Source organism: Lathyrus oleraceus, chromosome 7 (assembly GCF_024323335.1).
Source record: "Lathyrus oleraceus cultivar Zhongwan6 chromosome 7, CAAS_Psat_ZW6_1.0, whole genome shotgun sequence".
Lineage (NCBI taxonomy): Eukaryota > Viridiplantae > Streptophyta > Magnoliopsida > Fabales > Fabaceae > Lathyrus > Lathyrus oleraceus.
This window is the reverse complement of record NC_066585.1, coordinates 66,268,664-66,295,450: the sequence shown is the minus strand read 5'-3', so window position 1 is coordinate 66,295,450 and position 26,787 is coordinate 66,268,664. Positions and strand designations below refer to the sequence as shown.

Sequence of the window (26,787 nt, the reverse complement as noted above, 5' to 3'; positions counted from 1 at the left end):
TATATCTAGACATGAAACCATACGATTGGTTATTATTATCGTTACAAATACGAATTGGCCTCTGATATATTTAGATGTAAAGTCATATTTTCTAAATGGTCTGTTGCAAGAAGAACCTTATGTGTTGCAACATCATGGGTTTATGATAGAGAACAAATAATGGATGGTGTATAAGCTGCATAAAGCCTTGTATGGGCTGAAACAAGCTCCAAGGACTTGGAATCTGGAAATTGATTCATTTTTCAAGCATTTGGGATTCAAAAATGTGAAATGGAATATGGTGTGTATATGTAACATACTTCTAATGGCAATATGATCCAGGCGTGTCTTTATGTGGATGACATACTGCTGATAGGAAATTGTACTTCAGAGATAAACTAGTTCAAAAAGATGTTGATAAAGGCATTTGATATGATTGACCTTGGAAACATGGTATATTTTGGGGGGATGGATATTCAACACTCTAATAAGGGAATCATTGTGCACCAACTGAAGTATGAGCTTAAGCCATTGAATAGATTCGAGCTGATGAATCATAAGTCATTAGTCACGCCTGTTGAGACAAAACATAAGTTGGATTATGATGTTGATGGCGAGGATGTAGATGCTACAAACTTCAAACAATTGATTGGATCTCTGAGATATATGTATTACACTAGGTCTAACATATGTTATGCAGTTGGAATGGTAAGCAGGTTTATAAGTAAGGCAAAGTAGTCACATTACCAAGCTGTAGTCATGATGCTAAGGTATGTAAAAGGGACTCTGAGGCGGGGAATGTTATCCCATCTAGAGTGTCAAATGATGTTGAGTTGATATGCTATTCAGACTATGATTGGTGTGGGATAGAGTATGCAGAGGAATCACTACATGATACATGTTTATGTATCTAAGAGCTCATATTTCATGGTTCTCCAAGAAGAAACCAGTGGTTGCGCTGTCAACTTATGAAGCATAATACATAGATGGTGTGTTGTTAAAATGCTAGGCTATATATTTTCGAGAAGTTTATTTCACATTGATCATTTTGGTGCAGTCAATTTATTTCGGGGGACATTTTTACGCCCGACTTTTATTCATTTTGAGTCAATTTATTTTTATTTTTTAGTCAAAATGTTCATAATATTAAAATAGAATTAATTATGGTCTCATTTAGTTTTTATTTTGTTTATTTTATTTTATTTTGTTTCATTTTTATTTGTTTTAATTACTTCACACTCATTATGTACTACAAAAATATCTAGGGGTATTTTTGAGAAAAATAATTTGGATAACCCTAATTGTAATGCTATATATATTAACACATGACCTTGGAAAAGTAAAAAAACGGGATTCAATGATAGAAAGAGATTTGTCGCCCACATGTGTATTCTCCCTCTTTGTAATAGATTTCCCTCTCAGTAATTGAAAAGAAATAAAATAGTAAAGGGAGGGTGACTACCATATATGATTTTGATACAACCAAACACCCAACACTAGTTGCCACGAGCATTTGTTTCGGTAACGTTTTTTGGACTTCTTTCTATTTTTTATATTTTTCTTAACGTTTTTTATTGTTTTGAGGATTTTATTATTAACTTATGTTTTTACGTGATTATATATATATGTGTGCATGATGCGTAACATTTGTGTTAGTTTGATCCGGCTGCGATGATCGCATTCTTGCGTTAGCAATATTGTTTGTTTTTTAGCATGTTAATTTTACTTTTGCTTTGCATTTCTTTTTGATAAATTTAGATCCACACGATTTCGATCCATATTACGATGATCACGTTAAGTGTAGCAAACTATTGGTTGACTTTATCGATTTATGTGCGATACTTCTAATTGATCATTGCATTTCGATCTTGTACACGCGTCTAATGGTTTAGCATAACGATAATCCGCTCTTCGTGAGCTTACCAGTTCGCGTTTCGATTTACAATTTTATGTTTTAATTTGATTTTTATTTTATTATTATTTATTGATTCGACTTGCGATGATCGCTTACGCGTTAGCAATTTGCTATTTCGATTTGTGCTAATTTTTCAACGATCCAACATCGTTATGTTTAGATCCGATTTAATTCTCTATGGTATCTTTGCACGTCTTCGCGTACGCGACTTTAATTAGCGTCTTTGCATCATGATTTTGATTTGTGCACTTTCCGTTTCGTTTTACTTTTTCGATTCATTCTCCGTGGATGTATAATGTAAATATTGTGTATGCTCTTGTACTTTTTTAATTATTATTTTTTTATCATTATCGAATGCTTGTATATATATTCAGATCTTGCGGTGTTTGATTTACGCCTTGTGCTTAAGTTCATGTCCTTACATTTGAATTTGCATCCCTTCGTGATCCAATTCACACCTTTCGTGTTACCATTTGCATCCATCATATTTAATCATCGATTTCAATTCATTTTTAATCACTTACCCAAAATCATTTTCAAAATTATTTCGCAAGGTAAGTCAAAAGCTTGATCCAACGTCAAGTTATTTTCAAAGTTATCTCAAAACCAACCCATTTGAAACTTTTCTTTTCAAACTGTTTCCACTATCTCAATTTATCAATCATCCACATTCAAATCATAAAACCACATCAACTTTTTTTATATATAATCATAATCAAACCTCGATCAACATCGAATGTATTTTCCCAATCAAATTTCAAAAATACATAAAAATATTCAAAATACTTTTTTTAATAAAGATGGAAACGGAACGGGGTGAATACCACGAGATCCTCAGACTAGGATTCAAGATGAATATCTCGCTAATCCAAGCTCTTGCCATCGCCAAAAATACATCAAACTCATTCAAACTTTTTTTGCCTTGTGGCACAACCTAAAAAACCTTTTCAAAAATGGAAGATATTTTGTCTTAAACAGATAAAAACAATGTTTCATCCATAATTGTTGAGTTGAGATAAGTGGCCTGAATGTTATTTGTAAATCCATTCAATGTGGTGCAAATTTCTATTTCTCACTTGTTTTGGGTAAAATATTGTTTTCCGTCGATTAATACAAGATAACGTTCGCTAAAATTGACCAACAAACAAACTTTTTTACCTAGAACTACGCGTGCCTTAACTTCTCTTTTGAGATACGTAGGAGCAGGATTGCGAAATCTTGTCAGACCCACTAATAAAAAATAAACCTTTTGTCCTTTTCTTTACCCTCTTAATAACTCGAGACGCCTAAATTATAAACAAACACTAACACACATAAATAACCAAATGGTTCCCGTTGAGTACAATGAACGTGAGGGGTGTTAATACCTTCCCCTTGCGTAACTGACTCCCAAATCTTGATATTGGTTGTGATGACCTTATCCTTGTACTTATTCAGGGGTTTTATTTGACATTTCCCCTTTCCCTCTATGGGAATAAATAATGATCGATGGCGACTCTGTTAAGTCCATCCCACGAGCGTGCAATTGCGCTTCGCGAGGTCGTTCTCTTTTTTCGAGGTACGACAAAAGGTATGTGGAGGCTCAAAGCCAAGAAATTCAAAAAATTACTTATGAAATCATGACTAAAGGTATGCCCCTCGATGAACAATTTCATATTACTGTTATATTTGACAAACTGCCCCATGGTAGCAAAGATTTCAAAATTTTGCTTCAACATAAAACAAAAGAGTTTTCAACCGAGAGTCTGATCACTCGCCTCTGATTTGAAAAGGAAGCTACGAGACAAGATCATAAAGATGAAGTCTTAGTTGTTTCTAACAACAAAAAGAGTTTCGTTGCGGTTTTGAAGCCTACGGGCAAACCATTAAAGAATCAGAACCGCAATGTTGTGAACCGAATTAAGAATGAGAAACCCTCAAGGGCCTCATATGCTCTGATTGATAGACAAGAACCACCACCTCAGAGAAATGAAACCCTGGCCTTCACTTACTTTAATTGTTCAAAACCAGGTTATATGGCGAAGAAATTTAAGAGCATGCCTAAACCTGTTGGTGGATAGACATTGATGCCTCTCGTCATTTCTGTTATGATCGTGTTATGTTCAAGACATACACGAATACTGAAGATAAGAAAATATTGTTGAGAGATGCTCACATCACTAACATTGTTGAAATTGGAGACATTGAGTTGAAATTTACCTCAGGAAAGACTTTAATCTTGAAGGACGTCATCCATGTTCCTGAAATTCGGAAGAATCTTATTTCTGGTTTTCTTTTAAGTACGGTTGAGTTTAGTCAATCTATTAAGGCAGATTTGTACACCATCACTCAAAATGGTATTTTTGTTGGGAAAGGGTACGCCATTGATGACATGTTTAAGTTGAATGATGAATTGAATAAAATTTCTCCTTCTATTTACTCTTTGTGTGATTTTAATATTTGACATGCTAGACTTTGTCACGTTAATAAGCGAGTCATTTCTAATGCAAGCAACTTAGGCCTAATCTCAAAATTAAATGTCAACGTTTCAAATAAATGTGAATATTGTAGTCAAGCTAAAATAACCAAGATTTCACATAAATCAATCATTAAAAAATCTGATACCCTAGATTTTATACACCGTGATATATGTGAATTAAATGGAACTTTAACTAGAAATAGTAAACGTTATTTTATCACTTTTATTGTCGATTGTTCTGATTATACTTATGTGTACTTAATGAAAAATAAAAGTGAAGCGTTTAAGATGTATATAACTAAAATTGAGAATCAACTTAGTAAGAAGATTAAGAGACTTCGCAGTGATATGAGAACTGAATAAGATTATGGGTTATTTAATGATTTTTATAGTAAACATGAAATTGTACATAAAACAAATGCTCCATATTCTCCTGAAATGAATGGTAAAGCAGAAAGAAAGAATATAACTCTTACTAAATTTATTGTTGCAGATATGATGAATTTTGGTGTTGCACCTCACTGGTGGAGAGAAATTTTATTGATTGTTTGCTATGTCCTGAATAGAGTTCCCAAGTCAAAAAGTAAGATATTTGCTTATGAGATATTAAAGAAAAGACAACCAAACTTGTTTTATTTGAGAACTTGGGGTTGTCTGACTTATGTCATAATTCTGGATCCGAAACAAGTTAAACTCACTAGTAGAACATATGAATGTGTATACATTGGGTATGCAATAAATAATAAGGCATATATGTTTTATGACCTAAATGCAAAAGTGATCATGTAATAAAATGATGTTGAATTATATGAAGAGAAACTTCCTTTCAAATCGAGAAATAGTGGGGACACTCAATCGAGTCACATTCCTATAATTAGAAGCACAGAAAGCAACAACAATGTAGAAAGAGAACTTCGACAAAGTAAAAGAGTAAGAGTTGATAAAGACTATGGGGCCGGTTATACGGTTTATAATGTAGAAGAAGATTCAATAGATCTTGAAGAAGCCTTGTTATATCTGGATGCAGGTTTATGGCAATAAGTTATTAATGTTGATATTGAATCTCTAGAATCTAACCAGATCTGTCACTTAGTAGACTTGCCTCCTGGTTGTAAACCAATCAGTTGTAAATGGGTTTTGAAAAAGAAAATAAAACTTGATGGAACTATTGATAAATACAAGGCTCACCTTGTAGCCAAGGGTTTTAGACAGAGAAAATATAGATTTCTTCAACGCCTTTTCTTTAGTCAATAGAATTACATCCATCAGGGTACTTATTTCAATATATATTATTTATAACTTGATAGTACACCAAATGGGTGTTAAAACATCTTTTTTAAATGGTGACTTAGAAGAATAAATCTATATGAAACAACCATAAGGTTTTGTGATCTATGGACAAGAAAACAAGGTCTGTAAGTTAGACAAGTCTTTGTATGGACTAAAACAAACCCTTAAGCAATGACATGAAAAGTTTGATAACTTAATGATATTGAATGGGTACAAAGTAAATGAAAGTGACAAATGAGTTTATTACAAATATGAGAATCTCATTTGCACTAACATATGTCTCTATGTAGACGATTTACTCATATTTGGATCAAACATTCATACCATTAATGATGTGAAATCATTGTTGTGCAACAACTTTAACATGAAAGACCTTGGAGAAGCAAACATGATCTTTGGTATTAAGATCATGAGATTTGAACAAGGAATTTCTTTGGATCAATCACACTATGTGGAGAAGATATTAAAGAAATATAAATACTTTGATTGTAAACCTGCATGCACGTCATATGATCCAAGTGTTAAATTGTTTAAGAACAATGGTGAAAGTGTCAGACAAACAAAATATGCGAACATCATTGGTAGTCTTAGGTATGCCACTGATTATACTAGACCTGACATTGCATATGTTGTAGGATTATTGTATAAGTTTACGAGTAGATAGAGTAACGGGCACTGATAAGCTATTTAGAGAGTCATGAGGTACCTTAAAAAGACCATGGATTTCAACCTACATTATCAAAAAAATCCAGCTATACTAGAAGGGTACATTGTTGATGCAGATTGGAACATCTTATCGGATGATTCAAAAGCTACTATTGGCTATATATTTAGTATAGCTGGAGGAGTTGTATCTTGGAAATCAAAAAAATAAACTATCTTGGCTCGGTCCACAATGGAGTTTTAGACGATAGCATTGGCCATAACTAGTGAAGAAGCAAGTTGGTTAAGATGCTTGCTAGCTTAGATTCCCTTATGGAAAAAACTTATGCCAGTTGTGTTGATCCATTGAGATAATACTAAAGCTATTGCAAAAATTGAGAACCGTTATTATAATGGTAAAACACATCAAATAAGAAGAAAGCACAACACCATCAGAGACTATATCTCTAAAGGAGATGTAATAGTGGATCATGTACGCATTGATGAAAACCCAGCAGATCCTTTGACAAAAGGATTAACTAGAGAGAAAGTCCTTAATAAATCCAAGAAGATGAGACTAATGCCTATAAAGAAATGGGTTGCTCATGGTGGTCACCCTACCTAGATGAATGAAGATCCCAAGAAATAAGTTCAATGAATAATAACAAGTTATGAGTAATATGAGATGATCATGCAAGTGAAGCATGAATCATGAAGTAATAAGAGGATGAGATAATAGAAGCTCTTAATGAGGTATATTCTCTGTATGAGGGAGTACCTAAGCTACATGAGTATTTTTTATAGACTCACATTTGTGATTGTGGAACTTAGGCCGATTCCTATAGAGTTGCCAGGCAAAACTCCTAAAACCTTCACTAAACCGGGATACACGTGCAAGGTCATTAAAACACGAGCTATCAAAATACACCTTAAGAAAAGTTAGTGTGTGGGTCTAATGTATGAGATAGAGTTTAAGACAATAATGTCACTATTGTTGAATCAGAATCCTATGTGCTACACAAAGGTTCAAGTCGTAGACACCTTTGCTTATGCACAATCTTATAAACGTTTCACGTTACTTCTAAAATCACCTTTTAAATTCAAGTGGGGGATTGTTGGAAATCTATTGATAACTTAAAGTGAAAATTGGAATGATTTATTGATATTAAATGGATAATAAATGAGCACAAGTAAGAACTAATATGGAAGTGAATTTGAAAAGATTCATTTTAATCCCACATAAGAGATAACACAAATATTAGTAGTGTATATATATTCCAACTTGGCCAAATGAATTGGGCAATAAGAGGTACCAAATTTTGTAAAGGAGTGAGGACACATCAATGAGCCATCTAGACACACAAACGTGCATATGCCGCCGTCGTCTGTACAGCTGGTCTGACTCGGCTCGATTCGGTCCGGTCTAGATGAATTAATTTTTTGGAATTAGAATTGGTGAAATTTAATAGTGGAAATTAATTATTTATTAATTGATTTTTTGGAAATCAAATAATATTAATTAATTAATTAATTATGACACGTCACTAATCAAAACCTAGTCTTAACCTAGTTTTGACCGAGTTTGGCTTTTCCTCCAAGAACGACTCTGAGTCTGACTTGCTGACCGAGCAATAATGGTCAGTAATGGGCCTGAAAGTTTCAACTTCCTCCCACAATTTTCACTCTGCTTAGTTGAATACCTTGCCTATAAATAGAGTTCATCAGTTCATTTGCAACTTACTTCAGATTTATGAACCTTTGAAAATCTCTCTTCTCCCTCTCATTCTCTTCATCTAAAATTATTTTTTCTGTTCTATTTTTCGACTGACTTTTCGCGCCATCTACGACTGGATTATTTCCAAATACTCCGAGTGGTTTAAACATCATCTGAAGGTGCATTTCTTCGAATGATTCATTACAATACAAATGATAATCATAATTTTGAACAAACTATTTTATCCTGAATACATCGTTGAAACTCGACTACATTGTATAATTATTGGTAATACGACGAAACGATACTTTTCTTTATGATACTTTTTCAAAACCGTAAACAACACTAACCCAATTCAATATATTTAGAACTCCATGAGAGAAATTAAACTCAAACCAAAGAATTGAAGTTTTTAATTATCCATTCAAATGGTTGCATGTGGATGAACATCAGAATTTGATCTTCTCACAATTTCTTTTTGTTCGTCTCTTGTTTAATTGTTTATTACATTTTATTCTAACATAAAATTTGTTTTGATATACAATTACTTCATATTTTTAGCCGGTAGCTATGTTAAATAATGTTATATATATATATATATATATGAAATTTGTGTCAAATTCCATGTCATAGTTATTATCCTACCCTTTTATCTACTTTTTTATGTACTTTTATCTACTTTTTTTTATGTACTATTGATTATTATGAGAAGCTAAAGTAGCATGTTAAGATGATATGTCTTTTGTTTTTTATTTCTTCTTATTTATTCATACATAAGGATATATTAAATTAGACATATATTTTTATCCTTATTATATTATGATGAAAATAATATTAATTAAAAAATAAAATTAAAAAAATATATTGAAAATTGAAATAGTTCATTCATTTTGAAATACTCTTTTATTTCAAATGAATTATTTATTATAAAACGGAGAGAGTATTTACTTCATAAAAAATAGAAGAGATTATAGTTTAGTTTTATTATTATATTTTATTCATTTACTTTTGATATATATATATATATATATATATATATATATATATATATATATATATATATATATATATATATATATATATATATATATATATTCTTTAATTTATTAAAACTCCTAATCACTCACTCACCTTCAAAAGCATCATAAAATAATACGAAAAATAAATCAAACATATATTATAAAAATCATTAATAACTCATTACTACGATTTATTAAAATTAGATGTCAAACTTTGGTTTCAAAAAAATTCCCAAACTACCTCACTTTTAGGAGGAGTTGCCAATTGAATTGGAGACTCCTCTTAAAAATTGAATGGAGGCGCCAATTGGATTGGCTAGGGCAGATGCCCTAGCCAATTGGATTGGCACCCCTGTGTAAGACTTAAGAGGAGGCGTCGATTCAATTGGAGCCTCAGTGTAAAATACAATTTGTGTGTTATAAATAGATGCGTTGTGTGAGTCATTATTCCACATCTCAATTAATCATTTGACAATCATGTTTGGTGTTCGTCGCTAATACGGAAAGGTGATTTATGCGAGAGACAAACCTCAGATGTTGATGATGTTCTAGAACATCACTACGTTCAATCAACTGAAGAGGGAGTTGGTTCGTTAATTAGATGGGAAAATACTAGAAGGGGAAAAATTAGAAGTATTGAGAGACTCGACAATATCTTTGGTTGAGTGCGAATGAAGACTGATAAGGATGCTAGGGAAACGATGTTCGGTCGAGATGACATCAATTTGATTGTTGTAATCAGTTAGAAGTATTTTTGTTTTCAGATAGCTTATTTTGTACTGATGTTTGTTGTGAACCTCGTTGTAACAAAAACTTAATGATATATAATGATTGAAGATTACAGAAATACAATGTTACAAAAAACTTAAGACCCAGATGATGCTCCTCGATTGGGACAGTTGTTCTTGTTGTGTCCTGGTTGATGATAGATACTACATAATCTTGTCATTTTATTTGTGGAATCCATCTCTGTCCTGATACGTATGTTGTTTGGCCGTCCTTTTTTCTTTCTACGCATCTCGTCGTTGTGCCAAACTATATCACCTTCATATGGAGGTCAGTATTCCTCAATTGGTAGTACCGAGAAGCTTTAATTATATACATTCATGATGGTGACGGTCTTGTACACATCAGATAAATGGCTGTAAGCGTCTTGACGAGTATAAGCGCATGCTGCAATGACATGGGAGCAAGGAATGCGGAAGACCTGAAATTTTCCACAATCGCACCAACTTCTATTTAGTCTAACAACATAGGCTAAATTTGGTCACCACTCGTTGTGATCCATTGTTTCCTGGACGCTGAAATTTTGCCTATGACGGTCAAAGACTGTTACAGCGTGTGTGCTAGCTTTAATGCTCTCCTATTTCATGACGCAATCATGCCAACTGAAGAAAAACCAAGTCGTACTTATATGGCTTGGTATAGATCGGTTGGTTTTCAGTTCATCGCCGAGGATATGTACTTGTACGACCCACGCCAGATGACTTACACACCTGACACCTCAACATCAAACCCCCAACAATAGTGTCAGACCGGATACACCCAACCCCTGTCCGTCAAACGTTCCATTCAAACAACATACAAATATACCACAAAAACACACCATACACCAACCCAATACCAAGAGCATACCCCATACTACCACCAACAAATTGACCATCAACCTGAGACTCAACATCGCTTCGCACCCACCCCATCACCCTACCAAAGTCACCTAAGCCAAAACACCCAACGATCATTGTCATACCCCAAAATTTGCCCGTTGGCATTACCAAACATTTTCCAAGACCCTCTGACTTGTTCTGCAAGGCACTGGTATCAAATGGACAAAAGCCCACTCACAACAGGCCCAATCCACAGGCGGCCCAAAACAGCTGGCTCGCTAGGCGAGCAGCTCCTTCGCCTAGCGAACATTGCATCATGCCACTCGCCCAGCGAAGCGTTGGATCCAGGAAAAAGCCCAGACCTAGTTTGCTCGCTAGGCGAGCAATTCCTTCGCCTAGCGAAGTTTGCGAAAGTTTGAGATTTTTGGACCTCATTTTAAGCCCATTAGGTCACCATTACCACTACTATAAATACATGCTCCACTGCCACGAAAAAGAACACACAGAGACGGACTCACTCACCCGGAGACACTCACACAGAGATCCCGAGAAAACCCTAGCACCGAAGCCCTGCTGGTCCAAAGAGTTCAGAAGGCGGAAACCCTGAAGGCCGCTTACTCGCTCCGAAGCTACCGTCGCCCAACTCAATCCGGCTCGCCAATCCAAGGTTGCAACTCGATTTGCAAACAGGTTTGCCTCACTATTATCGCTTTAGTTTCTTAATTGGCATATGATTATCACTTTGTGTCCTTATTTTGCATGTGGTACCACTTTAGTGTCTTAATTTGCATGTGATATCGTTTTGTACTCTCACTTGGCATATGGTACCACTTCATGTTCTTAATTTGTGGAGGATATTATAATTGAATTCATAAACATTTTGAAGTCTTGCATGAGAATTTAAATGTGTTTGAATATTGTGAAACTGAACCATATAATTATGTGTTGGATGCCATAAGCCATGCTGTAGGTTGAGGTCATAATGTTCTCAAATTTCAAACCCGTGGCCGCTCGCTAGCTCATCGCTAGGCGAGCCCGCAGCGAGCCTTCGCTAGGCGAAGCAGAGGCGACCGGGCCAGGGGCTGCTTTGCCTTTTTGCTGCCCATTTCATGTTTACCTAATAATGATTCTGCGTTCTTTGGCTTAAATTCCTGGCTGTGATGTTTATTTTATGGTGCAATTTCCAATTGTATTTTACCTCGATGCTTTAATCCGTGTGTTCATGGTGTAAGGGCTAACATACTTCCGAAGAAATAGCCGGCTAGGTACTCCGCTTTATGCATGGGAAGCCTTCAAGGAGAGGGATTCTAAATTATTTCACTTTAATGTGAAGATTCATATTGATTGCCTAATTAATGTTAATGTAGTGATCCTTAATGTGTTGATTTTAATGTATCGATTTAGTGCGGTATCACTATAATTACCTAATGAACTTAAAACATGGACTTTAAATAAATGATATCGGACCTCTCTTTATTACCCCACGATTACGTAATACGGTCATGTCCCGCGAATATGGGGATCTCCTTAGCAAAGACCCTTCGGTAAAATCATCATAGTCCCTCGGACGTTGCCTTCGAAAATACCATTTTGTCCCTCGATGACCCTTCGGTATAGCCTACGGTTAAATGATGACAGTCCCTTCGAATGCTAAGGTATCCTCACAACTGTTGCCTTCAATGACCTATCGATGACCCTACGATGACCCTTCTACATCCCCAGGATAAAACTACTTACTTCTCAATAGTAAGGACAGTTTTACCCTCATAAGGATGGGAAATGTCCAGAAAGACCTCGAACAGGTATAACCTTAATTGCTCATTCATAACAAAAATGCTTTTCACACCTCACACCTTTCAAACATCCTTTTTAGAAAATCACCACTTAGCATACATCCGTACTAGGATCATTGCCGAGTTATATTTTTCTAAACTACTTTCAAAAAAAACTATACGAGATAACCACTTTGTATACATTCATGCAAGAATCATTACAAGGTTAAATTCTCGTTTTCAAAACCTTTTTATACACTTTTCAACCACCTTTTTCAAACTAAAAAAAAACATAAATGATTGAGCAATTAAGAGCCCATGGATAACCATGGATACAAAGGGTGCTTACCCCTTCCCTTTGTATAAAGTACCTCCCGAACCTAAGAATCTAAATTAAGGTCTTTCCTGTTCTTTTCCGCCTTTCCTTATGGGATAAAAGAAAAGTCGGTGGCGACTCTTGCTAACCGCGACATTGCGATTACAAATCCAATAAGGTCCAGTTCACCGTATGACAATCATTCAACACCAACCGCCCCTCCTCATACCATAGCCAAGAAGCCCAAACCTCACAAAACCAAAACATCCAACAACCATATCTCTACCAAACACCCCAACAACCTTTCTAACCTTTCCTCGACGCATCGTTCACACCCATGTCTCCCTTCAACCGTCCCGGCCGCCCATCAATGAGTCATCCACAATCCAACTTCTCTGGCATGGGTCATGAGCTCAGCTACGGTGGTACACCATCGATGCATATTGAAGACTATGCCGACTTGTCTGACTACCTTAACAGGCCTTCTCCTGTAGTTGGAAGTGACGCTCCTGGCTCCTCAGATGCTCAAACACCAGTACCGAATCATCAACGTGTGTTAGGGCCACGGGTTAGGGTAGCTAGAGGATGTGGGACCGGAGGCCGGTTAGGTGATCCCGGTCATCACCATTAGGTTTCTTTGTGTAAACGATAATTTTTTATTAATATCAATTAGTCCTATATCAAATTTATCTATCACGTATACCATTTACCCAAAAAAATTGCATTTTACACTGAGACTTCAATTGAATTGGTGCCTCCTCTTAAGTCCTACACAGGGGCGCCAATCCAATTGGCTAGGGCATATATTATAAAAATCATTAATAAAACTCACTACTACGATTTATTAAAATTAAATGTCAAACTTCTAGGTACTTATGGAACACTTTCATAAACACCATAAAATAGATCAATCATTTTTTTTGTCTGATGGAAAATAGATGAAACATATATTAAAAAAATCATTAATAATTCACTACTATCCTTATTAATAATTCACTACTATCCTTATTAAAATTTTTCAAATTTTATCAATTTTTTTTATTCAAATGTTTAAGTTCAAATTTATGTTTAATTTTAATTATAATACTTTAATATAAAATGTATAAATATATTTAAAATTATTTATTTAAATAATGTAATTTACAAAAAATATTTATATAAAATTGACTAGTAAACTAGGGTAAGTAAGTATTCCCCATATAAGCTTGCTCTCTTGATGACTTGAAGTTGACAGTTGGGAGTGTTAGAAGTTATAAGTGCATGCTGGATTCGATTTCTCAGAAACAAACTACAAAACCCTTCACGGTTCGTTCCACCTTCAATCATACCATATCACGTTGCATAATCCATCGCTACGTTTTCACAACACTGCAATATTTGAAATCAACGACGTTCATAATTCTTAGGGTTTCGATTTCCTTTACCCAATGCTATTACGATTTCGTTGATATGATTATGTTTTCAGAACACTGAATGATTCAATTGAAAACAATTCTTACGCAGGTGAAGTTGTTGTTTGTGTGGTTTCGCGCATTTGATTTGATAAGAGATGTCTTTGCAAGGTCAACTAGATAGGTTCAAGAAGCAGCAAGAAAAGTGTCAATCGACGCTTTCGAGCATTGCGGCGAATCAGGTTGGTGGTAGAAAACCTAGTAATCCAGTAGTCGCACATGCGTCCATCAATGGGAGAAATCAAACGAGTGGTATCAAATTCTCGAAAGATACTGAGAGGCTTCAGCAGATTAATACTATACGGAAAGCTCCTGTTGGTGCTCAGATGAAGCGTGTTATTGATCTGTTGCTTGAGGTGATTTATGTTTTTTTTTCATTCAGTTCGATTGCGGCGGTTTATTTTTTTATATGTTGTTAGTTAGTGGTGGTGCTAGTGTAGTGATTGAGATGCATAAGATGAAGGGAAAAAAGTGAGTTCTATTTGAATACCTACGGTTATTTTACCTAGCTGTTAAGTTTGAGGTTATTTGGGCTGTTATTGTCTCAATTTGTGTCACCATTTGCAAATTGAAACCGATACCGAACCTAGAGTCGGTTGGAACACCAATACTTTATGTTTGGATGGACGGTGAGTTTTATGAAGTCGTGGACTCGTGGTTGTTTTGGTGAAGATTCAAAGTGTAATTTTTTTTCAAAATTGCGATGCCTCACAGTTCTGTTCTGTTGAATTCACATCTAATGCAAATGAATGTTATCGAATATCGGCCATGGCGGATATCAGTGGCAGTTTTTGGGCTCCGTAATGGTAAATATTGACCGATATTGTAGGTTTTTCCGCCATACTCCGCTATGGCGGCGCCACAAAGCAGCTAATTTGGCAGGATTTTGGCTCTCTGCCATGGGGTCAATTTGTTAAAATCCCAATCTTGTCATAAGATCATTTGCATATCACTTGGTTAGAATAGTTTGGTACTTATTTTCGAAATTGTATTCCGGAAACATTGAGTAAGCCATAACAATCTACACGATGCATAGTCATTTTTTACTTTCAGCCATCTTCAAGATATTTTGGAGTTTGATGAATGTTATGTTGGGTTCTCTTTAACTTAGTTGAAGTTTACTATGAAAAGCCGTGCTACTTAAGATAACTTACCAATGAAAGTCCATAATTAGTCATTGATTTGTCAAAACCATATTGGTGCTTTCGTGTTCTGACAGACGCGGAAGGCTTATACTCCAGAGCAAATAAATGAAGCATGCTATGTTGACATGAGGGCTAACAAAGATGTTTTTGACAATCTGAGGAAAAACCCAAAAGTACACTATGATGGGCAGCGATTTTCTTACAAGGTAATTTTTACAGGTGCATATATATATATATATATATATATATATATATATATATATATATATATATATATATATATATATATATATATATATATATAAACAATTTTATATTTAATCATCCCTTTAGCAAATAAATTCTTCATCTGTTGGTTGTATTTCGTCTTTAGGCAAAGTATGGCCTTAAGGATAAAACTGAGCTTCTTCAACTGGTACGTAAGTATCCAGAGGGCATTGCTGTTATTGACTTAAAGGATGCTTACCTCACTGTGATGGAAGACTTACAGGTAGAATGACTTCTGTTAGGGCTGTTTCCTTTTCTTTGAAGGACATTTTTTGACATTGTTTTTCCAGGAGCATTGGTTGTTTTGTTCATAGATATATGTCAATTTTTATATGTCAAAGATTGGACTTCTGTCTGCACGGACTATACTCTTCTAATGTGAGAAATTCACTTTAAAGAGTAAAGTGAGTATATCATTTGTTGATTAAAAAATCAGTGGTTGATATTATGTGCACATGTATAACAAATCATGAGTGGATACAATATCAATCTTTGATTTTCTCATTATACTAATTACTCACTTTAGAGAGCTAAGTCCCTTTATGCACAATGTATTTTGGGAGAAATATGAACCGAAATACTATACCTTTGGAGGAAGATCGACTGTTATAATACCATTGCACATTATAGGGTTTTATAAAATCATCTTACCACTTTCTTCTAACCATTGCCATTAAACTGTTGCCATTATTATAGATCAAGGTTAGTTCCTAGGAAATGAAAGAATCTTTTAAGTAGTCATTATAAAATCCTGCTCATTAAGATGCAGGGTAAGATGTGGTTCAACCTTTCCTGCTACCTTCTTGATTCACTCCCATGCATTTGTTTTGTCGTTTAATTTTTCAAAGACCATTATTCTCATCAATGTTTAAACGATAACACTGATGTATTAATGAAAGAGTGATTTTTTAAAATGTTTTTCTTGAAATATAGAAATAAGGATGGAACTATTTGATGATGTTGATCTAAATTGTATATAACAGATAATATGACTAGCCTTAGTGGTAGGTGATGTTTTTGTAGAAGTAAAGAGTCAAAACCTTGTAAATATTTGGTTTCTCGTGGAATAAGACCTCATAAAGATATTGTTTTATAGGCTTTGAAAGCTGCAGGGCAGATTTGGCTGCTTGCCAACTTCGATTCACAGGAAGACGTCGCATACCCGAATGACCCCAAAGCAAACATTAAGGTGGATGATGACCTAAAACAGCTATTCCGGAGTATTGAGTTGCCTCATGATATGATTGATATAGAGAAGGATCTTCAAAAGAATGGAATGAAGCCTGCTACCAACACTGCAAAGAGGAGGAGTGCAGCCCAAATTGATGGCATTTCTTCCAAGCCCAAGCCTAAGAAGAAGAAGAATGAAATCACCAAGAGAACCAAGCTGACCAATGCCCATCTTCCGGAGCTTTTTCGGAACCTAAACAATTCCTAATCAACCACTGCAAGTCTGCTAGTGCCGCATTAGATCAAGTAGAGAATTTGTTAGCCTAAGTTAGATCCGCAGGTTGAAAAATATTCAGGAGTTCTTATTGCTCTCTGCCCTATTCTTGATATATGTTTTTAATTTTTGTACATCAAGGCTGTAGCTTATGGACTGGACTGGTTTGATCTATAAGAACAATTCTAGAAATAAATTGTGATTCTGTGTATATTAAAAAAGCCTTGTTTAATATTTTATTTTCAGGTCTTATTTAGGTCTCATTTAATCTACCATTTTCTTAATGACTATTGTTACTGTTGCCTATGTAGAAAAATACTGCTGGGCATCTAGTAACATCTAATAGAATAAAATGCGAGTCATTTTCGCATTATTGCGTTGCATAAAAGAGATAGAAAAACAAGCGCCGAAACAATGTTTTCATTGATAAACGATTGTCGTACTAAAACATGTTCATGTAAAAAACTTTAGACTAGAGAAAAGTGAAAGAAAAATTTGGAGGATGAATGTTGATATGTGTGGCACACAATGATACAAATATAAGATAAGCCGTTGATTCACGCGTGGCATTTAAATTTAAATTTAAAAAAAAAACGAAAGGTGTTGTTTATTCCAATCCTGGTCCACCCATTTTTCTTGTTTATGTGAAGAAGAATCTTAGTATGTCTCACTTTATTGGGGAAGCAAAAAAAGCAGTGAAAATTGAAGACACCAAGAATAATGGGTTTTGCAATGCAATGCTCAAGTTATGCCTATTCTTGTTGTGTCCCTCATCGGTTCACCCCAACCGCCCTATCTTTTCCAGCTTGCAAATGGAACGGATTCAAGACCCGACCAAAGAATCAGATTGCTGTATTCTGTGGTGCCGAGGACCGAAGCCCCAACTTTGATTCTCACAGGAAAAGGTGTTCATCAATTTATAATTAACTTCGAATTCCCTGTTTTTACTGTGATTAGGAATATGATTGTGTTTTAATTTTGTGCAGAAGAAAAGTTGTGGAGCACATTTGTCTGCTCAAAGCAAAAGAGGCTTTGTCCGAAGAAGAAGAGAATGACATGCTTGATTATTTGTATACAACCCAGTATCAAATGGGTGGTATTATTGCAATTTCATTAGGTAAAATGTAACTTAGTGTAATATGATTAGTGTTTTCATATGATGATGACCTTGACGATCCTGCAGGGCGCATTTCTGCTCAGAATCCTGACCACTATACTCATGCCCTGTACATGCGGTTTCAGAAGAAGGAAAATCTTGAAAAGTTTTATGAGAATTCCTTTTACTCGAAGGTTCTCAAAGACCACGTAATGACTTACTGCCATGTATGCACCAACATGTAAACACCGATTCTCCGTTCCTTTGTTTTTCTGATACTCTTGAGTCAACTTTGCTGTGGATGTTTTAACTTGGTCCTTAACTGATTTTTGTTTAGGGATTAATTAATGTGGATTATGAATCTGAAGTCGATGATGACATGCTTTCTATTTTTCGCAAAGGAGAGGTTGGTACTAGTTTACTTTTCCTCTTCTGGATCTATAAATTGAAGGGTTCTTCATCTATCATCATTGCTCAATTCATATTAGTCTCTAGATAATCAAATGGATTTTGTGGCCAGGAGTTTAGCCATGGAGTGGAGTTTGTTCTTTTGTTATCATTTAATGAGGATGCCTTAGGTAACAAGGTGGAACATGCATTGGTGTCTTTGGCAACAGTAATGTCGGAATCTCCTTCTTTGATAGTACAATTCACGCAAGGTATATTTTCAGTTCCACCAACATTTTTTTCAGAAGTTGCCTTGCGTAACTCAATTTTTTAGCATGGTTTGTTAGCTCATCAATGGTTAATACATATATATTTTTTACAAAAAAGATTGAATGAATAAAATCCTTTCTACTAAGTTTTGATTTCTATATGCGATATTATCATTTAATTGTCAGGTTTGAATTTCAATGAAAGCTCTAAGGAGTATACTCATGGAGTAGTGATCCGATTTCGATCAGGTGATCTCAATGTCATGGTTTGTTATGTCTATTTTTTTTCTTTTTCTCACATTGGTCGTGTTAACCGGTTCTTGTGCATGATGACATCTTCTGCAGTTGAGGCATTCAAGATCTTTTTACGCAGTCAAGAATACAAAGATGTAAGAATCTAATTTTTTTGTTTCTTAAACATTATTTTATGCTTAGACTGTTGTTTGTTACCCATAGTGTATGGATTTGGTAAATAGGTATGGATATCGAAGTTGCAGCCTATAGTCCTGAAGTCACTGTCTCTTCATTTCTCTGTTGATCCAGTGGGAACCGAGCTTATGTAGTGAGGATAGTTTATGTAAGTTTTTACTCGTAACTTTCTACCATACGCTTTATGTAGTTAACACATTTCGCATACATGAAATAAGACTTGGTTTCCTCTTCTTTTCTAGGAACATGGATGAAGGTTATTTCCTGCTATCTATTTCCACTCGCATGTTCTTTTGCTATGAACTATGACTAGTATTGACGCCGACATTCTGAAACACAGTTGCGAAAACCTTTTCTATAGTTTATGTTTGGCAATTTAGAAAAACATTTATGCATTAATACATCATATCTTTCAATTGTATTATCAAGTATAGTTTCCTTATATTTGGAATATGAAAGGGTAGGATCTTAATCCTCTCAAACTATATCTATTCTACACCTTTTCTAGGAAACTAAACTAACTTCGTACACAAAACCTGCAAAATCTTGTATAACTTGATGAGAAGCTGATTGCTAGATAGTTGATCAGTTATGAAGGGGGTTTGGACCCCCTGGAACGTCATGTAGAGAAACTCCATAAATCGGATGGACCTCTTCTGTGTCGGGTACCTGTTGTGTCTTTGTATAGAAATGCAACGAACCTGAGAACCGACTAAAAGAGTTTCTCTTTTTCGTTTGCTTGATTCCCTTACTAATCCATCTCGTTGCGTCGCTGCAACTTGAGAGTTGGCTAGTCAACAGTATGATGATCATTAAGATCAGAAGAAGGGAGAGTCTTGAATATCGAACCGCCATGTTTTGTCTTTGTGAGAGACTGAAAGTTCCAAATAAGACAGTAGGAAAAAGAGAAGGGGCTGAATTTAGTTTGTTGCCTTATGCAGGTTGGTCTGTCACACTTTAATATGAGGTCAGAGAAGCTGTAGCAATGATAGAGGCAAAACTAAATTAATATTAACGAAATGGCGAAAATGCCCATTTTTATCATAGGTAGATTTGCAGCCAGATCATTGATTAAACTAGTTGACAATTCATAGAGGATCAATCAGTTTCGGAATTTCAGTCAAATGATTCAAATAGTTTGGAGAAGAAGATACTGCCGAATCAAACCGAGTTTTTCAATAATACTGTCTTCCAAGTAGGTGTGGAGTGCCAACTTAAAACACTCCTTACAAAAAGATGAGAATGTTGACTTTAGAGTATAGTTTAAGTAATAATATAAATCTAAATCATTCATAAATTAATTAGTAATTGGTATCACATACACGTATATAATAAATGATGAATGTGTTGAAATTTCAACATTTTTTTCTCCTGGCTCCCCACAGACTTAAAAGAGTCAAATCTGGATGGTTGATAAAGATATGGGATACTAATTGCTGTGATTTGTGAGAGCTTTCATAGAGGAATTGATCTGCTAATGTTAAAAATGATATTTATGTGTATATGCTATCTTCATAGATTCTACTCTTGATACAAATGAATAAAGTCCTAATCAAATTTATGAAAGTTTATGAAAATGGATCCAAATGGTGAATCACACTGGTTCATATTGAGTCAGATGTTGATTTTCCTAGTGTGCATTTTCTAGTTTCTTTTAAGGATTTCTTCTACTGAATCTGAACCATATTTGAGGCGCTTCGTGTCAAACACTACATACAAATGTGTATATCAAATCAAATCTCTAATTTATTGAGCACAATTTATTTGCACACTCTACTATATTTGTATAAATTCTAAGTTGTTTTTTATAAACTATTTTTTATAGTTTATAAAATAATTTGAGTATAACGTTGCTTTCATATTTTTGTCTGCTAAACAGTAAAATCTATTTGCAATAGGGATAAATCTTTGGATTGGATTGAGTTGTTCTTTAATATACTGTATTGAAGATTGAGACACAGAGACTGAAAATATATTAAATGATTTGTATTTAGACCAAAATATTCCTTCCGTTTAAAGGAACACTAATAATATTCCTATGAGTATAGTTGGGAAAATTATTGCATCCTAGTTTTCCATTCAATTATGAGTATAGTTGGGAAAAAAAATTCATAAAATTTGATATTAAGATTTTTAAACAGTTATGAAAAATAAGATAGTAGCAAAAAATTTCAATTTGAGTATAGTTAGAAAAACAATTATAGTAGAAATCTTAGTTTTCTAATTTTTCTCTTCGATTATGAGTATTAGTTGAAAAAAACATTCTTGGCTAATTAAAATTTTGCAATAGTTTTGAATCATAAATAAATCATGATAGGGTGGTAAGTAAGTTGAATAAACTCGCCTCATTTTAACCTATCCCACCATCAACCCGTCTAAAGCGGGAAGGGCATGACAAACCAGTCAAATCGATGGTTGAAGATGCGGTTTTGTCAACACCAGTTAGAAAAATTGCTTTAGTGGCGTCATCGACGCCTATTGCACCAGTGCCATCACAAGGGGTAACTCCCCCATCATAATTAGGAAATACCCTGTTTAACCCAATGGTCGCCAAACCTTTGCTTGACTTTTCTATGCCAATGAATAATAAGGATTACCCTTACGACATGTCAAAGTCGATGATGGTTGGTCTACATATTAACATGTCCACTTTTAGTGACAACACAACGGAAACAACGCCATTGTATAACCCTCAAGCGCCTCTGGGTCGACCAGGAGGGATAGGATATATCCCCCAGACAACGCCATCGTTGAATACTATTTACATGATGGCTATGAGGCAACAAATGGACGAGAGTAATCTGGAATTAGTAAACACTCTCACCCAACAAATGGGTACTATTTTCAATCTATTGATTACAAACACAAACCAAACCTATGAACTATTGCAAGTTAAATGGGGTGAATATCTGATTTCTTTGACACACCCTAGATCCCGCCTCGACCAACTCCATAGATATCAAATGTGGGGCAGGTAGAAATGCCTGAAAATGGATTGGTCCCAGTGAATGTAGGCCAAAATCAAAGGCTTCAACATGATCTGATCCCAAATAGTGAAGAAGTGGAATACGTGACTCAGGCCAATCCTAGACCCCTGATGGTTCACAAGAACCAGGATGCAGATCAAGTCCTTCGAAATGTTCAGCAAAACAATTTTGCTGGGCATAGTAATACATCAAGTGTGGTCAACAGATCTTGGCTCAGAATGGCCTTAGTGTGGGACTCCATAGGCCTAACTTCATTTCTCCTTTGTCATAATATGTTCAACAAACAAAGTTACCCAAGGGTTGGAAAGTACCCAAGTTCACTAAGTTCGCTGGCAACACGAGTGAGTCGACGACCGAACATGTCGCCAAGTATCAGACTGAAGCGGGCGACATTGCAAATAATGAGAATTTGAAAATAAATTATTTTCCAAATTCTCTTGCAAAGAACGCATTCACCTTGTTCACTACACTGCCTCCACACTCTATCTAGACATGAAGTTAGTTGGAGAGGCTGTTCCATGAACAATTTTATATGAGTCAGTTGAAAGTAAGTTTGATAGAGTTGGCTAGTGTTAGGCGAACAGTCCCTGAGTCCATTGTTGACTATCTCAACAGGTTTAGACTTCTTAAAGCAAGGTGCTTTACGCAAGTCCCTGACCACGAACTGGTCGAAATGACTGCTGGAGGCCTAGACTATTCCATTAGGAAGAAGTTAGACACTCAGTATCTTAGGGATATGACACAATTGACAGATAGGGTTCGCCAGGTTGAATGTTTAAAAGCTGAAAAAGCCAGAACAAATAAATATCATAAAAAGGAGAAAGTCGTTTATGTTGAGGCATACGATTATTTGTCTGAAATAAGCGACGAATGTGTTGAAGAGAGCGAGGTAAATGTGGTTGAACTTAAGCCAAGATCTCCCTACGTATGCAAATTGTTGAGGCCGTCGAATGGGAAAAATCCTATCGAGCCCAACAAGAATGAAAATTTTGTCGCTAAAACTTTAACTTTTGACATAACAAAATGTGACAAAATATTTGATTTGTTAGTTACAGATTGACATATCATAGTGCCTTATGGCTTAAAAAACTCCTCCTATAGAAAAAAGAAAAAAAAAGGTTTTTGTAAGCTCCATAATTTTTTGGATCATAAAACTTCTCAATGTGTTCTGTTCTGGGATTTGGTTCATAAATCTTTGAATGAAGGCAAGCTCCAATTTGCCAAAAATCTTAAGTCAACGATGAAGGTGGACTTTGACCCTATGCATACCGAAGACGCTCATTATGCTGAGCCCGTCGAGATCCTGATGGTCGATGCCACTGAGGGCTTTAATATGGAGGTTGACAAAGGTAGCAAATCTCTATTATTGATGATTCTGACATACATACGGTGTACCTCCAAGCTGAAGAGGGGTTGATCAAGTTTCTGGAGCGCTGCAAGCTCAACGACTCCAAGACAATGTTGTGCCTGAGGTGCAGTGTTGTTTTTGATGAAGATGTAGAGGAGGAAGCCAAGCTGCAAGGTTTTCCTCAAACAACAGATGTGGCCCTTGTATAAACGAGGAATACAAGAGGTAGTTCAGACAACCTCACCAGAGGATATTTTGCCCAACAATAAATGTGCCTAAGAACAAGTGGGTGAAGCTCCTCAATCAGAAGGGGGCGAACCAACCCAAATGGAAAGAGATCAACCCCAAGGTGGGGGTCCAAGATTAGGGTAACCACAAAGTGAAAAAGGGAAAGTCCCATATTCCCCCAACTTTTAATGGTAACGGCCCAATGACACGTACTCACTGGAGGTGTCGTCAAAGGAAGAAAAAGTCCGAAAGGGAGGCCTTTGCTAACAAAAACCAAGCCCTTGAGGCAAGATTCCCCTCAATTATGTCGAAGGCTCAAAGAAAGCCTTACACAAAAGAACCAGTCGAGAAGGATAAAAGGGCGAACAACCAAAGGTCGTCTATGAAGGTGGTGCAACACATCAAGGACGACTTCAAGGCTAGGGAGAAAAAGCCTGAGTACTCGCCTCAATTAGAGGATGAGACTCCATATTACAATTCTCAACCTGAGGAGGAAGCACCCCAGTATACACCTCAGCCGGAAGACAAAGCTCCGGAGTACACACCACAATCTGATGATGAAATGGTTGACGATAATTTTGACGATGAATCTGAAGATGATTTGCAGATCAATTGCGACATAGTGTCAATATTGCCACAAAATATGATATGGTCTTTGAGGTGTCTGAGGATGAGGAGGATTATGTACATGACGAGGCAGATAATTAGAAGCCTCTTTGCTATTATGTCATGAATAACGACGTCGTTAAAGAACAATAGGATATCTTTGAAAGGCCTGACCCTGGAATGATGATTATTCATCGGGGCTAAGGTAGGTGGCATGCTCGTCAATAAAGTGTTTGTTGATGGCGGCGCGATAGTCAACCTGATCTCGTACTCATTATTTAAAAAAATTGGGAAGGCTAATGAAGATCTTCGACCCCATAACATGGTTTTGTCGAACTACGAGGGCAAGACCAATCACATTCTAGGTGTGATTCAGGTGAACTTATCAGTTGGCTCTACTTCAAGGCCAACATTATTTATGGTGATAACATCCAACGCCAATTACAACTTACTCCTTGACCGTGAATGGATTCACAGTATAGGTGCGGTGCCTTCGACGTTGCATCAGAGGGTGGCCATCTAGCGAGAAGATGACATTGTTGAGAATATAGAAGCCAACCAGAGTTACTATAAAGCTGAATTTGGTAAGGTCGGAAGGAAGGATTTTGATAGGAACTTGGCGAATATTCTGCGATGCTACGCAACAGAGGAGGTTTATACCTCTCAAAAGGATTCTAATTATTCCCTGAACCTACACCCCAAACTATGGGTTCATTTGGGACAAAGAGTAGGAGGAAAGTCATCTTATTGAGGGAGAAAGTATACCCCCCACAGGGTGGACAATGGTAAATGGAGATGACTGTTGAGACAAGATCATTGGCTTGAATTTCGATTTACATGGCCGAGAACATATTAAAATCAACTGTAGAGGCTGAGAGTTTCCAAAATATGGATTGTGAAGCCAATGTCGAAAGCTTTGAGAATCTTAGAGATGGCCCAAGGGGCCAGACAACAGCTTCAGAAAGCCGGAGGCTCGATTGCATATACGACAACGAACCTTTGGGGTTTGAAAAAGACCCACAAGAAACTAACAAGAAAATGCAGGCCCATGACCCCCTAGAAAAGGTAAATTTGGGTGACGGAGCAGTAAAATGGCCAACGTACATTAGCGCCAAGATAGAATCGAGCATGAAGAAGGAAGTGACCGAGTTGCTCAAAGAATTTAAAGATTGTTTTTCCTGGGATGACGACAAAATGCCAGGGCTGAGTCGAGATATGGTGGAGTTGAAGCAACCAGTTCGGTCGAGCAAGAACTTGGTGAAGTAACTGCCTAAGAGGTTTGCACCCTAAATAATGTCAAATATCAAAGAGGAGATCGAAAGGCTGCTTATGAAAAACATTGGGGCGACTTACCAAAGAGATATGAATTCTATGTTTCATGACTTCATGAGACTTTCATGCAAGTCTATATCGATGATATAATCATAAAATCCTCGTTAAGGAATAGCCACTTAGGATATCTTCAGCAATCCTTTCAAAGGATGAGGAAATATGGATTGAAAATGAACCGATTAAAATGTGCTTTATGTGTTTGTGCATGAGGCTTCTTGGGATTCGTGGTGCATAAAAAAGGCATAAAGATCAATCAGAATAAGACGAAAGTAATTGTCAATCTCAAGCCTCCTTCGACAAAGAAGCAACTCCAATCTTTGTTGGGGGAAATAAATTTCCTGAGAAGATTTATCTCCAATTTAAGTGGCAAGACCCAATCTTTTTCGCCATTGCTTCGACTCAAGAAAGACAACGACTTCGTTTGGAAGAGTGAGTAATAAGAGGCTTTTGACAACATCAAAAAAATATTTGATGAAGCCTTCAGTGTTATTACCTCTATATAGAAATAAGAGCATGAAAATGTATATAGCTGCGTCAGATTCGACCATAGGAAGTATGTTAGCCCAGGAGGATAATAATGGTGTCGAAAGATCCATATATTATCTCATTCGAATCTTGATAGATGCAAAGAATAGGTATAGCTCAATTGAAAAATTATGTTTGTGCCTATACTTCTCATGTACCAAATTGAAGAATTATATAAAACCTATGGAAGTTTATGTCTACTCTCATTTCGATGTTATTAAGCATATGTTATCAAAGCTTATATTACATAGTCGAATAGGAAAATGGGCCTTAGTGCTTACTGAATATTCACTGACTTATTATCCTTTGAAAGCAGTTAAAGGACAAATTGTTACATACTTCATTGTCGACCATATAGTGATCGAATTAATAGAAGCATACGTAGGAATTAGGCCCTGGAAGTTGTACTTCGACGGTTCCCGACATAAATATGGAACCGGGGTAGGAGTATTTATCATTTCTCCAAAAAAATACCTACCAAATTCAAGTTTAAGATATAAGAACCATGTTCTAGCAATGAGGTTGAATATGAAGCTTTAATAACAGACCTTCAGATTTTAT

General features: G+C 35.8%; 2 protein-coding genes across 5 annotated transcripts; both read left to right on the top strand.

Moving 5' to 3' along the window:
• Positions 1-13,881: 13,881 nt before the first annotated feature.
• LOC127100902 (uncharacterized) lies at positions 13,882-17,258 on the top strand. Of its 2 annotated transcripts, none has more exons than XM_051038210.1 (5): positions 13,882-14,017; positions 14,216-14,519; positions 15,383-15,514; positions 15,682-15,798; positions 16,672-17,258. In XM_051038210.1, exons 2-5 carry the CDS (start codon positions 14,262-14,264, stop codon positions 17,011-17,013), a joined length of 849 nt encoding a protein of 282 aa, XP_050894167.1. In that variant the 5' UTR covers positions 13,882-14,017; positions 14,216-14,261; the 3' UTR covers positions 17,014-17,258. The 2 variants fall into 2 exon arrangements, with proteins under 2 accessions (XP_050894167.1, XP_050894166.1); XM_051038209.1 differs by having other exon boundaries at positions 13,947-14,119.
• A 411-nt stretch (positions 17,259-17,669) lies between these two features.
• On the top strand, positions 17,670-20,976 carry LOC127100900 (uncharacterized). Of its 3 annotated transcripts, none has more exons than XM_051038207.1 (9): positions 17,670-17,924; positions 18,006-18,136; positions 18,203-18,342; positions 18,453-18,521; positions 18,636-18,774; positions 18,958-19,020; positions 19,117-19,160; positions 19,248-19,348; positions 20,586-20,976. In XM_051038207.1, exons 1-8 carry the CDS (start codon positions 17,740-17,742, stop codon positions 19,332-19,334), a joined length of 858 nt encoding a protein of 285 aa, XP_050894164.1. In that variant the 5' UTR covers positions 17,670-17,739; the 3' UTR covers positions 19,335-19,348; positions 20,586-20,976. The 3 variants fall into 3 exon arrangements, with proteins under 3 accessions (XP_050894164.1, XP_050894165.1, XP_050894163.1); XM_051038208.1 differs by lacking the exon at positions 20,586-20,976 and adding an exon at positions 20,142-20,579; XM_051038206.1 differs by lacking the exon at positions 20,586-20,976 and adding an exon at positions 19,443-19,696.
• The last annotated feature ends 5,811 nt before the right edge of the window (positions 20,977-26,787 follow it).